The sequence below is a fragment of the Pipra filicauda genome, unplaced genomic scaffold (assembly GCF_003945595.2).
Source record: "Pipra filicauda isolate LSUMZ 115617 unplaced genomic scaffold, ASM394559v2 scaffold848_size66893_pilon, whole genome shotgun sequence".
NCBI classification, from domain to species: domain Eukaryota; kingdom Metazoa; phylum Chordata; class Aves; order Passeriformes; family Pipridae; genus Pipra; species Pipra filicauda.
In genome coordinates this window covers 48,250-66,871 of record NW_024105029.1, presented here as the reverse complement: position 1 = coordinate 66,871, position 18,622 = coordinate 48,250, and the positions used below count along the sequence as shown (strand labels likewise).

Genomic DNA, 18,622 nt, shown 5'->3' with positions numbered 1-18,622 from the left:
TGCAAGGCCCAAAGGCACCCAGGCCTTTGTCCCCTTGCCTCTGGCAGCTGCCTCTGCCACTCAGGCCACCACAAGCCGCTTTCCTGGCAGGTTCTGCCCTTGGGTTCTGCCTCGCCCCTCCCTCAGGAGCCTGGCAGGGGTTGCCCAGTTTTGGGCCTTTGTTGTTCCTCCCCCTCCCATCCCAGTGCCCCCAAACAGCCCTGAGCCAGCCGGGAGGGACAGGATCTGCTGGGCCAGGGCCTGGGGCTCAGCCCTTGGCCTTTGTGCTCCACAAAACCAAGGCAGGCTTTGCTCAGCATTGCAGGGGCCTGCCCAGAGCCTGCACTCCTGGCCTCCAAGGAGCTGCTCCAAGGAGTCCCTGGGGAGGCTTTGGCAGTGCCTGCCCTCAGTGGGGCCCAGCAATGCTTCAAGGCACTTGGACTTTGGCTTCTGACTTCTTCAGCAGCTGCTTCAATCTTCTCTCAGTACCTCAGGGTCATGGGCTGGGCTGCAAACACACCGTGGGGCTCATTAAATTCCAGAAATCCCTCAGGATCTCTTTGTCTTCCTTTAATTGTCTTCAAGGCAATTTCAAAACAAGTATTCAAAGTTTGTATTTTTTTTCTTTTAATTCTATTATGGATATTTTTTAGTTCAGAGGAGAGGTGATAGAGGTGTTCTCCAAGTGATCTTGATGCTGAGTGTCTCCTCAGGAGATCCACACTGACCCTGGATGATCAACATTTCTCCTCATCCCCCAACCTCACCAGTTCTGACATGGCCCATCTTGGACTGACAGCTGATGCAACTCCAAACACACTGTGGGACCCATTAAAACACTGAAAAACAAATTATTTTCATTCCTTTAATTGTCTTCAAGTCTTCGAGACTTCTACAGCTAATTGGAGTTGTTTTGTAGTTTAGCTAAAGAGGATGACTTTAAAGTGAAAGTCATGAAAAATATATATTTTTTGATGAAAGGGAATGATTTACACAGATCCTTGGGATGCAAGAGGGTCAGGGCACAAAGGAATTGGATCCAAAGATAAGGGGACAAAAGACATTAGTAGCATTTAATCATTGACCAATTGAACAGTTATCAGGTGATTCAATAGCATGTGCTACAATTTTAACAGTGACTGAATTATAGATTGACAAGAACAACATTCCCACCACAGTCAATTCACACCCACACCCAGGCAGAGATGTGTGGACACATCAAGAGCTGGGTGTGGAAAGGTCCCTCTCCCAGATTCTCCTTGTTGTCAGGGAAACACTCCCCCAAATCCCTTTGTGTTTGCCAACAGACCAGGGGCCCAGCTGGAGGAGTGTTTGTGGAGGGGGATCAGAATTGTCCTGGGCACCAGCGAGGGTCTTTGGAGTGTTGCAAACTGGAGGGTTCCCGAGCTGGGAGAGGCTGCCAGAGGTGTCCCACTGAGAGGGAGGTGCTGGGGAGCTGCCAGGGCCTCCCTCAGCCCCGCTGGGTGTGGGCTCAGAGGGTGACTGGCTTTAGTTATCTGCTGAATTTCCATCCTGGTGTCAGGAATGACTGGAGTTTCCAAACTATTTGGGAATTGCATCCAAACTCTTCCATTTGGGCTGCGATACAGGTAGGGAATGTTCCAAGGCTTTCATGGGATGACTGATTATCCTGTGTTCCCCAGCTGATCCACTCTGGATTGTTCCCACCTTTATCATCCAGGAGCACCTGGTCCAGTCCAGGGACACTTCACCACACCCCTGGTCCACTCCAGGGGCTCTTCATTGCGCAGCTGGTTTGGTCAAGGCTTGTCAGGAGCTCCTGAGATCATCAACCAGGCCTGAGGAGAATGGGGGGAGGATGCACCACCACAGAGGCTTCTAAGAAAGATGTGGAAAAACATTTTGTAGGGCCTAGATATGGTGTGATAGGACAAATGATTTTAAACTAAAAAATGGCAGGTTTGAAGTAGATATAACCAAGAAGTTTTTACAGTGAGGGTGGTGAAACACTGGCACAGATGCCAAGAGAGGTGATGCCTCATCCCTGGAAACATTCAAGAGCAGGTTGGATTGGGCTCTGAGCAATGTGATCTAGTTGTGGATGTTTCTGCTTATTGCAGAGGGTTGGACTTGATGAATGTCAAAGATCCCTTCCTACCAAAACTCTTCCATCATTCTACTGGTGCCAAGGCTGACACAGGTTTCAGACCCAGCTGAGCATCCCCTTTGATGTCCCATCTGGCAGCTCTGCTTAAAAGCTGCTGCAAAGAACCTCCAGACCTAAAGGAGCTTTTGTGCTGGGCTCAGCTGTGGCTTTTGGCTGCCAGATGCCCATCAAGGCTCTCTCTCACTCCTTCTCCTTCTCCACTACCCTTGGTGCCTGCAGGGTTGTTTCTCCCCCGTTTCTCCTACTCCTCTCTGGGTTACAGCACCTTGGATTTTATCCTTTCTCCAAAGGGTTATCACAGAGGTGCCTCTGGAATTGCTTTTTGGCTCAGCTTTGGGCACTGGCTGGTCCATTTTGGAGCCACCTGAAACTGGCTCTCTCTGACACAGAGTCAACTCTTGATCTCCTCTTCCCTGAGGGAAACCTGCAGCCCCCTCACTGCTACCAAACCTGATCCACAGGGTCATTCAAGTGCCCAGGAATAGAGGAGGTCATTGAGCCCATTATTCCTCAGGCTGGTTAAACGAGACTTTGTCCTCTTCCTGTCCCTGACTGCAGGTTCTTTGTGTCAGAGCAGAGCTGTGCTGGACCTCAGCTGTGCTTTGCTCCAGAGCCTGCTGGGGTGGGGGCAGATGGCAATGGAACAGTTGGGTTGGGCTGGATGATCCTTGTGGGTCCCTTCCACCTCAGCATATTCTGTCATTCTGTGTTTGTTTGGGTTTGGTTTGGTTGTGTTTGGTCTTTTTCCCTCCTTTTGATTTTCCTTTCCTCTGACCCATGAGTTTTTTCTTCATTGTCTTGGGCCTTGCTGGGCACCTGATGGCAGGACAAGTTTATCCCACTCAGTCATCTTGACCACATTTTTTGTCCAAGTCACCATTAACTAGAGGAGGTTTCTCACAGACTCGCTGCAACTTGGCCTCATCCACAAAGGAGTGGAAAGTGCATTTCATCCCATCATCCAGAGACATAATAAAGATGTTCCATAGGAATGGTCAAGGGCTGGTCCGTGATGGATGTCACCTGGGAGTTGCTGCCAAGAGGAATTTGTGCCATGACTTTTGACCCTCATCAGTCATTCAACTTCCCACCCACCACATGTTTCACTTGTCCAGTCCAGCTGTCACCAGTCTGGCCATAAGGAGACCACAGGAGACCACATCAAAGGCCTTGAAAAAGTCTGGGCACACAACATCCCTTTTCTTTTGCCTCCCACAGGGGTTCTGCAATCCCTGCCTTGTCCTTCCCATGCCTGGCAATGACTGCAGGAGGACTTGCCCTATCCCCTTCCCTGCTGAGCCTGAGCAGTCTGGAACTCTGCCAACCCTCCTTGCTGCCCTGTTTGCAGACTGGTTCCATGTCTGCTTTTGCCAAGGCCCCAGGAAGCTCTGGGATGGCTCTGGCCAGGGGACAGAGCAGCCTGTCCCCAGGGGGGGATGCAGAGAGAGGTTTCTCTGTGTCAGGGATTCCTCTCTGCAGGCCCAGAAATGCTGCCTTGCTCTTCTGCAGGGACATCCCTTTGCCCAGGTCAGTTTGTCCAGGCTGCCTTGGCCAGTTGCAGATCCCAGCCTGGGATCCCTGCAGGGCCCTGAGCTGGAGGTGCTGCTCTGCACAGGGAGGGGCTGTGGCACCCTGGGCTGACCCTGCACTGGCCATGCTGGTCAGGGTGGGGAGCAGACCCAGCAGGATGGGGATCACTCCTCTCCACCCTCTGCCATAGTCCTGGAAGGCTCAGTAGCCAAGAACAAGGCTGGGCAGGACCATGGGTTGTTTCCAATGGCACAAAGGGCAGGGCAGGACTCCACTCCATGCAGCCTGTGAGCTGGAGAGTTCTTCAGGACACCCTCCTGGAAAGCCCACCCCTGGCTCTGGTACAGCCCCCCCTGAACTGGGGAGGCACAAGGGGAGTTCACTGCAGGTGAGACGAGTCACTCACCAGAGTCCTTTCTCTGTTCCTGCTGCATCCCCTGGGGTTGCAGAACTCTCCTTTACCAGTTCACAGGCAGATTTAGGACTTGATCTCTGGTAACTCCACCCTGGGCAGGATTCTGCTCCAGGGCTCCATTCCCTGCTGACTGGATGGGACGGGCTGTCCCTGCAGATCCTCTCTGCTCTCCTGCACTTCCTGAGTTCCTACAGACATGTCCTCACCTGCCATCAGGGCCCTCACAAGCTGCAGAGCCCCAGGCAGGTGACTTGGAGACCATTTGCCACTGGCCACCAGCACAGAACATCTGAACCAGCCCTCAGTCCCTCAAATACCCCAGTGAGTCGCTTCTCTCACTGCAGGGACTGAATGGGGAAACAAACAAAGCAATGAGACTTTGCAGAGTCTATTCCTTGGCCTTGTTCTTTACACCAACCTTTAAAAAGAACAAAGTCTTCAGGAACTGCCCATGGGGATCCCCTTTCCTGATGGAAATGATGTTAAGGAGCCCAGCTCAGTCCCAGCAGTGCCCAGGGCCTGTCCCTGCCCATGGTCACAGGACTGACACAGAGCAGGGACTGAGCTGCCAGAGCACTCAGGCCTTGGGCAAGGAGCAGAAAGGAGAGGGAGGCAGTGGGAAAACAGCATCTCTGAAAAGGCCAAGAGCTGCTGCTCCCTGGCAGTGCTCCTGTACCAGGACTCTTTACCCCTTCTCCTCTGCACACAGGCACTGCCCTCCAGCTTCAGGGAAGTTGTTGGAGGGAGAATTAGGAAAAAAGAATTCAAGTCCTTTATTCTACTGGGAGATTGTGATTCCTCATTTACAGAATAACAAAGGCAGGATGTTTGACAAAGAAGTTGCTGCAGGAACTTTTACTTTGTTTAAATGCACACAGAGAATGATCCCTCATTTACACAACATTAAAAGAGGAAAAAAATGTAGGAAACGGCCCCCACCACCACTCTCAAAAGCTTTAGAAAGCAGGCTGGGCCAGTAAAGGGTTATACAATGAGTGTTGCCCAGAAGAAAAAAGGCAGGTTATTGCTCTTGAAAAGCATCCAGTCATCATTTTCCTCAAGGCATCCTTAAGCTCCTGGTTCCTGAGGCTGTAGATGAGGGGGTTCAGTGCTGGAGGTAATATTGAGTACAGAACTGCCACCACAAGGTCCAGGGATGGGGAGGAGATGGAGGGGGGCTTCAGGTCGGAAAATGCACCAGTGCTGACAAACAGGGAGAGCACAGCCAGGTGAGGGAGGCACGTGGAAAAGGTTTTGTGCTGTCCCTGCTGAGAGGGGATCCTCAGCACAGCCCTGAAGATCTGCACATAGGAGAAAACAATGAAAATGAAACAACCAAACGCTAAACAGACAGTGACCCCAATGAGCCCGAGTTCCCTGAGGTAGCCTGAGTGTGAGCAGGAGAGCTTGAGGATGTGTGGGATTTCACAGAAGAACTGGCCCAGGACATTGCCCTGGCACAGGGGCAGGGAAAATGTATTGGCTGTGTGCAGCAGAGAATAGAGAAAGCCAGTGGCCCAGGCAGCTGCTGCCATGTGGGCACAAGCTCTGCTGCCCAGGAGGGTCCCGTAGTGCAGGGGTTTGCAGATGGCAACGTAGCGGTCGTAGCACATGATGGTGAGGAGGGAAAACTCTGCTGACATGAAGAAATAAAAGAAAAAGACCTGTGCAGCACATCCTGTGTAGGAGATGGTTGTGGTGCCCCAGAGGGAATTGTGCATGGCTTTGGGGACAGTGGTGCAGATGCAGCCCAGGTCTGTGAGGGAGAGGTTGAGCAGGAAGAAGCCCATGGGGGTGTGCAGGTGGTGGTCACAGGCTACGGCGCTGAGGATGAGGCCGTTGGCCAGGAGGGCAGCCAGGGAGATGGCCAGGAAGAGCCAGAAGTGCAGGAGCTGCAGCTCCCGCCTGTCTGTGGATGCCAGGAGGAGGAACTGGGTGAGGGAGCTGCTGTTGGACATTTGCTGTTTTTTAGCACAGGATCTGTTCAAAAAAGGAAAGGACAGGGAACAGTTAAGACAGACCTCTGTGAAAAAGCCACTCCATTGCTACAAGAAATCAATGTGTAAAATGTCACCAAATGCACTGCCAAGGAGTCTGTTTTGCTTTGCTCCAGGGGGAAATGAAATTTTTTGGTAGAGCTCTCAGACACACAAGGAATGTCAGATGTAACAGACCTTGAATACAAAAGTTCCATCTCTACTGTAATGACTCAGAAGAGCTGGGGCTGCAGAGCAGAAGCTTAGTCTGAGCTTAGAATAATTGTACCTGTGTTTTCCATTTTTACCATCATACCTGGGGAAGGTTCTTTTCCACTGCAGGAATCCTCATTTCTATGGCCCAGCACACAGTGCCCAGCAGAGCTGCAGGGAAGGGCCCCCAGATCTGCCTGAATGCCCCCATCCCCCAGGCCTTGGGGGCACTTATCCCCCACTCCCTGCCCAGGGCTCTGCTTCCTGGAGCTGTCCCTGCCAGCAGCTGCTTCCCTGGGCCCAGGGCTGAAAAAGTGACACTGCTGCTGTCTATAAGACAGTTTTGATGTCTGACACTCTCAAGTTCAATCTCCTCTAATCTAACGGAGTTCAAGTTTCAGTGTCTCCTCCTGTGCTCAGAGATTGATTTCCCTGTTGCAGTCAGCACCCAGACAACCCAGAGTATAACACTGAAAAAACTGGTTCATTCTCTTTAAGGTACCTCCTGTCTGTCTGTGCCTCTTGCAAATACCTTCTGGGAAATTTCCTGCTTTGATCTGGAGCTGTGACCAGCCCTTATCCCTGCAACACACTTTGGAGATCAGAAGGACTCTGCCCTGCTCTGCCCTCCCAGGAGTTGTTCCTTCCCCACAGCCCTTCTCCCCCAGCCCCGTGGCAGCTCCTTGGCCGGGCTGAGAGCTGACCCTGGCAGGCAGCAGAGTCCCTGCCCCAGCACACAGAGCCCTGGGGGCAGGACCCTGCTCTGCCCCACAGCCCTGGGCACCCCTGGCTGCACCCCCACCTTCCCACCCCACAGCCAGCCCTGGCCCAGGGAACCTTCTGGCCCTGGGCCTCTGAGGGGGCAGCAGCAAGTCCTGCTCTGCAGCAGCTTCTCCTGCTGCACCCCAGCAAATCCAGCAGAGCCATCCTGACAGCTCCTGCCACTGCTGCCATTTGGCAGCTGGCAGAGGCACTTGCAGGAACTCCCCTGCACTGCTCTGCAGCCACAGCCTGACCGTGGCAAAGGGCTGGCAAGGTTCCTGCCCTGAGCAGCTCTGCCCTGTCCTCCCAGCCCAGGATCCCTTGAACCTCCTGCTCCCTTCTCCTCTCTGCCCTTGCTGCCTGCAGCTCCTGCCCTGCTCTGCCATATGGCCACTTCCCCTGCACTGCAGCAACTGGGAGAGTCCTGCTGAAAGATCCTAGAAGCTGTGGGATGTGCCAGCTTTAGGAGATGCCTCCAGGAAGGCAAGTTGAACTTTCCTACAGCCAGAGAATTCTTCCTTCAAATCCCGGGAAGGTTTCTTGTGAAGTGAGAGCTCAGTCACCTCCCAGCCCAGGCTGCCTCTCATCTCTCTGCCTTCTCTCCTGTGCCCTGGGTGCTGCAGGCAGTGCCCTCAGCCCTGCTGGGCTGTGCAGAGGAGCTGCTCACCAGCAGAGCTGTCTCTTTGAAGCACTTCTTGGTTACCAGGAGCTCCCTGTGTGCCAGGAGCCCAGCCCAGCTCAGCTGCACAGCAACAGCCCCAGGCAGCCCTTTCTCTGCCCCTCTGGGCTCCCTCCAGCTGTCCCTGGGGCTCCAGGGGAACCTGCTGGCACACAGCTGAAGGAAATAATGATGTTCCTTCTCTCACCTGGGCACAGACACTTCTTTCAGCACTGTCATTTTACCAAACAGACACAGAGTTAAGTCCAAGAGTCCCCTTTTTCATGTCCCATCATTAGACAGGAAACCCAGACAGTGCCCAGGAGGGATCTCCTTCACCTGCACTGAGGGAAGGGACTCAGCTGAGTCAACAGAGGTGTCTCCTTGTGGCTCTACAGACCTGGGGCCACAAGGACACTCAGCTCCCTCCACAACCCCCCTGGGCTGGGATTCCTCCTGCCCCACTTCAGTGGGCCCAAAACAGGCCCCTGCAGGTGACTCCTTGTCCCAGCTCCCATGGCAATGAATGAAGACCAAAGCCAGGAGTGACCTGCTGGGACACAAAGCCCTGGTTCCTTCTGAGGGGCCAGAGGTGACTGAGATTCCTGCTGGGAACTGCAGGCTCCAATGGAGCAGTTCCTAGGGACAGGGCAGCAGCTGTGGGATCTTCTTGGAGGCTACTGGGACATTGCTTTGGCCAACTTCAGTGGCAGAAGGTGCTTACAGGTAGGACAGGGGAACCTGTCACTGTTCCTTCTGTCCAGGGCAGCCCCTAGAGGTGTTCAGGTGACCAAATGGAGTCAGGTGGCACAGGGAGAGAGGTCTCTCTCATGTTCTTTAGCAGGGTATTTTCTACATGTCCTCAGAGTACAATGGCCATTGTCTCCTGGACATCCCTTCATTGCTGAACCTAATTCAGGGCAGCTGATCCTGGATTGAACAGCCAAAGAGGGGCCTGTAGTGCCAGGGGAGGTGCCAGGGCTCTGCAGCACAAGTGCAGCAGCTGCCATGGACAGCACAGGGCCTGTGCAGGAAGCCCGTCCCCATTCCCAGCAGTTGTGGGACAGGCACCACCCAGGGCTTCTCAGACACATTGGGGGCCACTGGGGCAGGGAGTGAATCCCAGCCCTGCAGGGACACAAAGGCTGTCCCTTCTCTGCCCAGCCAAGGCCAGGCCAGGCACGAGTTCAAAGCACATCAGCCCAGGCTGTCCACACTTGTTTCCTCCTTCTGCTGGCTCTTCTCTCCCCCAGCATTTCAGCAGCATGTGCTGATCTCCTCAGGGATCAGGCCTGGGATTTTCCCCCTGGGCCTGAGTCCCAGCACGTCCACCCCCAAGGCCATTGTCAGCAAAGCCTCTGCACAGCCCAGCTCTTGGGGCTTTCAGAGCAGCTTTCCCCACTGCAAGTCTGTTCTTACCCCGGTGCCCCCACTGAGGGGCTGCAGCCAGACAGACCCCAATGCCCTGCGTGTGGGGCACAGGCAGGAGGAGCTGCAGCCCCAAGTCTCTCTGCATTCCACTTGCAGGCAATAACAGCCCAGGCCTGCTGAGACAGTTCCCAGGTTGCAGGGCTGTGATGGGTTGGGAGAGAAGGCCAAGGAGACACAGGAGAGAAAGAGCAGGAGAGAGGTTTCCTCAGCAGGAAGGAGCTTCTGGGACCTGTGGAGCTGCTGTAGGGGATGAACAACTTGGGTGAACTTTTGTGGGTGAGGGTGAGAGGAGAGAGTGGTTTGGTTGACCTTGTGGAGTGAGACAAAGAGCCCATTCAAGTTGTCTTTGATAACCCTGGAATTCACTGGAAAGGCACCATGACAGGATGCAAAGAGTCCCAGAGGTTTCTGCAGAGTCTTGGTCAAGACAGCCCTTGGCACACAGGCCTTTAGAGCACAGCTGGCAGGTTGGTGGACAACAGGGAGGCTCATCTGCATCTGCTTCTCTCCAAGAGGAACCAAGAGGTTCCCTTAGAAACTAACCATAGTAATAGGAATGTATGCTGGTTGCCATGGTAACTGACTATAGCAATGGAAATGTATGATGGTTGCCATGGTAACCAACCATAGCAATGGGAATGTATGATGGTTACCATGGTAACTGACCATGGGAACAGCAATGTATGATGGTTACCATGGTAACAGACTGTACCAAAGGGAAATATGATGGTTGCCATGGTAACTGACCGTAGCAATTTGAATCTATGATGGTTACAATGGTAAATGACCGTAGCAGTGGGAAGTATGATGGTTACCATGGTAACTGACTGTAGAAATGGGAATTTATGCTGGTTTCCATGGTAACCGACCATAGCAGTAAGAATGCATGATGGTTGCCATGGTAAGTGACTGTAGAAAGAAAAATGTGTGCTCGTTGCCATGGTAACCAACCATAGCAATGGGAGTGTATGATGGTTGCCATGGTAACCGATCATAACAACAGCAATCTATGATGGTTGCCACAGTAACTGACCATAGCAATGGGACTGTATGATGGTTTCCATGGTAACTGACCTTTGCAGTGGGAAATATGTGATGCTTGCCATGGTAACTGACCATAGCAATAAGACTGTATGATGGTTGCCATGGTAACTGACTGTACCAGCGGGAAGTATTATGGTTCCTGTGGTAACTGACCGTAGCAATGAAAATGTATGCTGGTTGCCATGGTAACCAACCATAGCAATAAGAATGTATGATGTTTGCCATGGTAACTGACCCTAGCAACTGGAATGTGTGATGGTTGCCATGGTAACTGACTGCAGCAAGGGGAATGTGTGATGTTTGCCATGGTAAGTGACCCTAGCAACTGGAATGAATGATGGTTACCATGGTAACCAACTATGGCAATGGGAATGTATGCTGTTTGCCATGGTATCTGACCGTAACAGTGGGAAGTATGATGGTTGCCATGGTAACTGACCATAGGAACGACAATGTATGCTGGTTACCATGGTAACGGACTGTTCCAGTGGAAAGTATGTTGGTTGCCATGGTAACTGACTGTAGCAAGGGGAATGTGTGATGTTTGCTATGGTAACTGACCTTAGCAACTGGAATGAATGATGGTTGCCATGGTAACAGACCATAGCAATGGGAATGTATGCTGTTTGCCATGGTATCTGACCGTAGCAGTGGGAAGTATGATGTTTGCAATGGTAACTGACTGTAGCAACGGGAATGAATGATGGTTGCCATGGTAACTGACTATAGAAAAGGCAATGTATACTGGTTGCCATGGTAACGGACTGTACCAGTGGAAAGTATGTTGGTTGCCATGGTAACTGACTGTAGCAATGGGAATGTATGGTGTTTTCTGTGGGAACTGACCGTAGCAACGGGAATGTATGTTAGTTGCCATGGGAACTGACCGTAGCAACGAGAATGTATGTTAGTTGCCATGGTAAACGACTATAGCGACGTGATTGTATGATGGTGGCCATGGTAACCTGCTGTAGCAATGGGAATATATGGTGGTTCTTATAGTAACTGACCATGGGAATGGGAATGTATGCTGGTTGCCATAGTAACTGACCATAGCAGTGGGAACTATGATGATTGCCACGGTAACTGACCATAGGAATGGGAATGAATGATGGTTGCCATGGTAACCGACTGTAGCAATGGGAATGTATGATGTTGACATGGTAACTGGCAGTAGGAACAGGAATGTATGATGGTTGCCATGGTAACTGACCATAGAAACTGGAATTCAGATGGTTGCCATGCTAACTGATCGTAGCAACGCCGCTGTATGATGGTTGCCATGGTAAGTGATTGTTTCAGTGGGCCATATGATGGTTGCCATAGTAACCGACCACAGCAATGGGATGTGTGATGGTTGCCACAGTAACCGACCGTAACAGTGGGAATGTATGGTGGTTTCCGTGGTAACTGACCGTAGCAACAGGAATGTATGATGATTGCCTTGGTAACTGACCATAGCAATGGGACTTTACAATGATTGCCTTGGTAACTGACTGTAGGAATGGGAATGTATGATGGTTTCCATGGTAACAGACCGTAGCAATTGGATTGTATGCTGGTTGCCATAGTGACCGACCGTAGCAACGCGACTGTGTGATGGTTGCCATGGTAAATGACAGTAGCAATGGGACTGTATGATGGGTGCCAGGGTAACTGACCGTAGAAATGGCAATGTATGATGTTTGCTATGGTAACTGACAGTAGGAATAGGAATGTGTGATGGTTGCCATGGTAACTGACCATAGCAACGAGAATGTATGATGGTTGCCATGGTAACCAAGCATAGCAATAGGAATGTGTGACGGTTGCCATGGTACCTGTGTGTAGCAATGGGAATGTATGATATTTGTCATGGTAACTGACCATACAAACAAGAATGTATGATGTTTGCCATGGTAACTGACTGTAGGAATGGGAATGTGTGATGGTTGCCAAGGTAACCGATTGTACCAGCGTGAAGTATGATGGTTGCTGTAGTAACTGACTGTAGAAAAGGGAATGTATGATAGTTGCCAAGGTAACTGACTGTACCAATGGCAATGTATGATGGTTGCCATGGTAACTGACCATGGCAATGAGACTGTATGCTGGTTGTCATGGTAACCAACCATACCAGTGGGAATGTATGATTGTTGCCACGGTAACTGACTGTCGGAATGGGAATGTGTGATGGTTGCCATGGTAACTGCCCTTAGCAATGGGAATGTATGGTAGTTGCTGTGGTAACTGACCGTGGCAATGGGAATATATGCTGTTTGCCATGGTAACTGACCATAACAGTGGGAATGTATGGTGGTTGCCACAGTAAACGACTGTAGCAATTATGGTTGTCATGGTAACTGACCATAGCAATGACAATGTATTATGGTTGCCATGGTAACTGACTGTGGCAATGGGAATGTATTCTATTTGCCATGGTAACTGACCATAGCAATGGGAATGCATGCTGGTTGTCATGGCAACTGTGATTTACTTAGGCTTTGAGCACGATATTTTCATCTGCAAAAACATTAGTGAGTGTCCAGAGATCTCCCAAGACGGGGTTTAAATGTCTCAAGCACATGAGCACTAAACAGGGACTAAGGAGCTGTGGCCTCAATGGTGTGGAGACTGAGGACAGCACAGGACAGCCCTCAGAGGGCTTGAAGGGAGGATTTAGAGATGGTGGATCCTTTTGTCAGAGCAGAAAAGAGCATGAGAAAGAAAGAATTAATGCCAAGTGCAGCTGGGGAGGTCCTGAGTGGACATGAGGAAAAAAGAATTTCACTCCATGGAAAACACTGGGCTGGAACACGTCACCCAGGAGGAGTCTGAATAAGCCCAAGGCTTTGTGTGTGCAGGAAGAGCCAGGGAGGACGCAGAGATGTCAGTGCAGGAAGGTGCCAGCCAGGTGGGGCAGCCGGGGGGATGACGACAGCCTGCAGGGAAAGGGGCAGGGCATGGACACCGTAGGACAGCCTGGGCTGGAGAGGAGACAGGGATGGGGAGAAGCTGAAAGGCCCTGACACAGCCACCTTCTGCAGGCCTCTGGCCATGGCTGCTGTCTGTGCCCCTGATGCCAGGAGGAGGGGAGTGCCCCTTGCAGCCCTGGGGCCTCACGGCCTCCTTGTCCCTGCTCAGCAGCCTGGCAGGTGCCACCCCATGGTCCTGTCCTTGGCCTTGCACATCCCACATCCCAGTGCCCCAGGAAGAGCCCTGAGGAATGAGGCAGGGACAGCATCTGCCTTCCAAGAGGCTGGGGGTCAGGCCTTGGTCCTCTGGATTAAAGAAACAAGTCAAGGTTTATTCAGCATCAGAGCCACCTTTCCCTTGCTTGTCCATCCTTGTCATCACTGTCTGCACTTTTCTGCCCTAACTGGAACCTGGGGACACGTTCTCAGTTGTGTCCCTCAGTGAGACTCATTAGCACTACAAGAAATTTCAGTGTTTCCATCTCATTTTAACTTCTTGAAAAGTTGTTTGAGTCCTTGAGACTCAGAGACTGAGCCTCATTTAAACAACATCTACCCCCCGAGGGTCATGAAATGCCTGGGGCTGTTGCTGTGCTGCTGAGCTGGGCCGGGCTCCTGGCACACAGGGAGCTCCTGGCAAGCAAGAAGAGCTTCAAAGAGACAGCTCTGCTGGTGAGCAGCTCCTCTGCACAGCCCAGCAGGGCTGAGGGCACTGCCAGGGCAGCTCAGGGACACCAGTAGGGCACAGACAGAGCTTCAAGGGGCTCAGCACTGGCAGGAGGGCTGAGAGCTCCCTGCAGGAGGAATCTTGGCAGGGCTGCACAAGGTGAGTTTGTGGCTGCAGGGCAGTGCAGGGGCAGCTCCTGGAGGCATCTCCTAAAGCTGGCCCAGCCCCAGCTGATGGGATGGGTGAGCAGGGGCTGTTTTGGGGCACTTTGGAAGAGCTGTGAAGCCGGGGGTGCAGCCAGGGGTGGCCAGGGCTGTGGGGTAGAGCAGGGTCCTGCAGCCCAGGGTGCTGTGCTGGGCAGGGACTCTGCTGCCTGCCAGGGACAGCTCTCAGCCGGCCCGGGGAGCTGCTCCCAGGAATGGGGCAGAAGGGCTGTGGGCAAGGAGCAAACCTGGCAGGGGAGGGAGGATCTTTTTCATGTCTCGCTGTTGCAGGGTCAGACCTGCTCACAGCTCCAGATCACTACACCATATTGAATGGAGAATTTTTTGCAAAGCTCACAAAAGACAGGGGCTACAGGAAAGGAATTAGTCCTGAGGTGTGTTTCCTGCTTAGGCATTGTAGCAGAGACATTGTTCTCTCAGTTCAGGAGGCTGCACTGAAATTCCAACTCTTTTACTCTCAGACATGAACATTTCAGGCAGCATCAGAAATGAGCACAGGATCCTGGGCAGTGCTGAGCCTTCCCTTAGGAGTTGGCACTCTCCTGTCCCAGCCCTTGGCTTCTCTGCAGGAGGGCTCCTGTCCTGCTCTGTCCAGCACAGCTGCACCTCTGGGCTGGCACAGGGGACACTTCACAGAGCTGCCCTTTCAAGCAGCGCTGCCCTGCTCTCAGCACAGATCCTGGTGGGGTTTTTAAAGATGAATCTGTGTGTGAAGTGCTCTTCAAGGCAGCCAAAGGGAAAGTGCAGAGCAGATGGGAAACAGGCTGAGAGGCACTGCAGCTCTCCTGGCTCTGCAATAAGCAACGGAGAGCTCAGCCCTTCTGCCTGTCCTGTCTCAACACTCTTCAGATTTCTAATCAGAAAAATTTACCCCTAACGCCCCCCCCTCCCACGTGTTATGACTGTAACCAAAAAACCCAGTCAAAACTATTTTAAGGATACACTGTGCTTCTCTTCTGCAGACCAAATTTCTCCAAGACAACAGTACAGGAATTGAACTCTTCCATCAAAGCTGGGTTCCATGTGACATCCCCTGTGATCATGAGAGCTGTCCCAAACCAGCTCCATGTCTGCACTGCAGCAGAGCAAAGCTGAGTCCTTGGCAGCACATGGGCAGAGCTCCTGCTCCTCACAGAACCCTCAGAGAGCACAAATCAGAGAAAAGAAATGCCTTGACTTGGAGGGGATTTCCCTGAAAGCTGCACTGGCTTTGCTGAGAGGGGGCTGTCTTAATTGTTCCCTGTGCTTTCCTTTTCTTAACAGACCCTGTCCTAATGAACAGCAAATGTCCAACAGCAGCTCCCTCACCCAGTTCCTCCTCCTGGCATTCGCAGACAGGCGGGAGCTGCAGCTCCTGCACTTCTGGCTCTTCCTGGCCATCTCCCTGGCTGCCCTCCTGGCCAACGGCCTCATCCTCAGCGCCGTAGCCTGGGACCACCACCTGCACACCCCCATGGGCTTCTTCCTGCTCAACCTCTCCCTCACAGACCTGGGCTGCATCTGCACCACTGTCCCCAAAGCCATGCACAATTCCCTCTGGGACACCACAACCATCTCCTACATGGGATGTGCTGCACAGCTCTTTTTCTTTTTCTTCTTCATGTCAGCAGAATTTTCCCTCCTCACCATCATGTGCTACGACCGCTACGTTGCCATCTGCAAACCCCTGCACTATGGGACCCTCCTGGGCAGCAGAGCTTGTGCCCACATGGCAGCAGCTGCCTGGGCCACTGGCTTTCTCAATTCTCTGCTGCACACAGCCAGTACATTTTCCCTGCCCCTGTGCCAGGGCAATGCCCTGGACCAGTTCTTCTGTGAAATCCCACACATCCTCAAGCTCTCCTGCTCACACTCAGGCTACCGCAGGGAAATTGGGCTCATTGGGGTCAGTGCCTGTTTAGGGTTTGGTTGTTTCATTTTCATTGTTTTCTCCTATGTGCAGATCTTCAGGGCTGTGCTGAGGATCCCCTCTCAGCAGGGACGGCACAAAGCCTTTTCCACGTGCCTCCCTCACCTGGTCGTGGTCTCTATTGTTATCAGCACTGGTATGTTTTCCCACCTGAAGCCCCCCTCCATCTCCTCCCCAACACTAGATCTGGCACTATCAGTTCTGTACTCGGTGGTGCCTCCAGCACTGAACCCCCTCATCTACAGCCTCCGGAACCAGGACCTCAAGGATGCCCTGAGGAAAATGATGACTGGATGCTTTTCAGGAGCAATAACCTGCCTCTTTTCTTCTGCAGAACATTCCTTGTGTAACCCTTTACTGGCCCAGCCTGCATTCTAAAGCTTTTGAGAGTGGCAGTGGGGGAGTCTTCTTATAATTTTTCCTCTTTTAATGTTCTTAACACAGAAATTTATTTTTCATCCCTTATCTAATTCACTCTCTACCTCTTTGTTTTGACCCACAATTGTGTAAATGAGGAATCATTCTCTGTGTGCATTTAAACAAAATAAAATTCCTGCAGCAAGGTATTTGTCAAACATCCCGCCTTTGTTATTCTGTACATGAGGAATCACAATCACTGAGTACAATAAAGGAGGGGGCTGTACCAGAGCCAGGGGTGGGCTTTCCAGGAGGGTGTCCTGAAGAACTCTCCAGCCCACAGGCTGCATGGAGTGGAGCCCTGCCCTGCCCTTTGTGCCATTGGAAACAGCCCATGGTCCTGCCCAGCCTTGTTCTTGGCTACTGAGCCTTCCAGGACTATGGCAGAGGGTGGAGAGGAGTGATCCCCATCCTGCTGGGTCTGCTCCCCACCCTGACCAGCATGGCCAGGGCAGGGTCAGCCCAGGGTGCCACAGCCCCTCCCTGTGCAGAGCAGCACCTCCAGCTCAGGGCCCTGCAGGGATCCCAGGCTGGGATCTGCAACTGGCCAAGGCAGCCTGGACACACTGACCTGGGCAAAGGGATGTCCCTGCAGAAGAGCAAGGCAGCATTTCTGGGCCTGTAGAGAGGAATCCCTGACACAGAGACACCTCTTTCTGCAGCCCCCCTGGGGACAGGCTGCTCTGTCCCTGGGCCAGGACTCTGGGCTGGGCTGGGCAGAGGGGCTGGCACTGAGGGGCACAGTCAGGCTGTGCTGGGCATCTCCTGGAGGTGACACCAGGGCTCCTGCAGTTTCCCTGACCCCCATTTCCTCCTGCCATGCTGAGTGTCCAGCCCCTGAGCTGATGGGGATGCTGAGACTCCCCTCTGTGCCCCAGGAGCTGCTGTGCCCTTCAGAGGGGCTGGGGCTGGGGGGGGAGTGCCCAGAGCTCTGCAGCACCCTGGGCTGGGCACTGCTGTGGGGCCAGACCAGACTGGGCTGCTCCACCAGTTGACCTCTATAATGAAATCACTTCTAATTTTCTCCTGAAGAACCATGAGAATATGTGTTGTGTCCTGAGCACTACTTTGGAACTGTGGGATAATAGAAAAGGTTTTGGTGTCAGGGCTATTGAGAAGGCTGGGCAGTGTCACTGGGAGACCTCTCCCAAACCCTTGGAAAGGCCAGAGCCATCCCAGAGCTTCCTGGGGTCTTGGCAAAGGCAGATATGGAAGCAGTCTGCAAACAGGGCAGCAAGGAGGGTTGGCAGAGTTCCAGACTGCTCAGGCTCAGCAGGGAAGGGGATAGGGCAAGTCCTGCTGCAGCCATTCCCAGGCTATGGAAGGACAAGGCAGGGATTGCAGAACCCCTGTGGGAGGGAAAAGAAGGGGATGTTGTGTGCCCAGACTTTATCAAGGCCCTTGACATGGTCTCCTGTGGTGTCCTTATGGCCAGACTGGTGACAGCTGGACTGGAGAAGTGAAACGTGGTGAGTGGGAAGTTGAATGACTGACGAGGGTCAAAAGTCATGGCATAAATTCCTCTTGGCAGCAACTCCCAGGTGACATCCATCAGGGACCAGCCCTTGACCATTCCTATGGAACATCTTTATTATGTCTCTGGGTGATGGGATGAAATGCACTTTCCACTCCTTTGTGGATGAGGCCAAGTTGCAGCGAGTCTGTGAGAAACCTCCTCTAGTTAATGGTGACTTGGACAAAAATGTGGTCAAGATGACTGAGTTGGAGAAACTTGTCCTGCCATCAGGTGCCCAGCAAGGCCCAAGACAATGAAGAATAAACTCATGGGTCAGAGGGAAAGCAATTCAAAAGGGGAGCAAACACAACCATCCCAAACCCAAACAAACACAGAATGACAGAATATGCTGAGGTGGAAGGGACCCACAAGGATCATCCAGTCCAACCCAACTCTCCCATTGCCATCTGCCCCCACCCCAGCAGGCTCTGGAGCAAAGCACGGCTCAGGTCCAGCACAGCTCTGCTCTGACACAAAGAACCTGCAGTCAGGGACAGGAAGAGGACAAAGTCTCGTTTAACCAGCCTGAGGAATAATGGGCTCAATGACCTCCTCTATTCCTGGGCACTTGAATGACCCTGTGGATCAGGTTTGGTAGCAGGGAGGGGGCTGCAGGTTTCCCTTAGGGAAGAGGAGATCAGGAGTTGACTCTGTGTCAGAGAGAGCCAGTTTCAGGTGGCTCCAAAATGGACCAGCCAGTGCCCAAAGCTGAGCCAAAAAGCAATTCCAGAGGCACCTCTGTGATAACCCTTTGGAGAAAGGATAAAATCCAGGGTGC

The 18,622-nt window shown here is 52.5% G+C and overlaps 2 protein-coding genes across 2 annotated transcripts; one reads left to right on the top strand and one right to left on the bottom strand.

The window, feature by feature from the left end:
- Positions 1-5,029: 5,029 nt before the first annotated feature.
- LOC113983329 (olfactory receptor 14J1-like) lies at positions 5,030-5,830 on the bottom strand (the record flags this gene model as incomplete). The annotated part of the gene is made up of 1 exon (XM_027712367.2): positions 5,030-5,830. A coding segment is annotated over one exon (801 nt), but the record flags the coding sequence as incomplete, so codon positions are not given.
- A 9,457-nt stretch (positions 5,831-15,287) lies between these two features.
- LOC113983328 (olfactory receptor 14J1-like) lies at positions 15,288-16,196 on the top strand (the record flags this gene model as incomplete). The annotated part of the gene is made up of 1 exon (XM_027712366.2): positions 15,288-16,196. A coding segment is annotated over exon 1 (909 nt), but the record flags the coding sequence as incomplete, so codon positions are not given.
- Between the last annotated feature and the right edge of the window lie 2,426 nt (positions 16,197-18,622).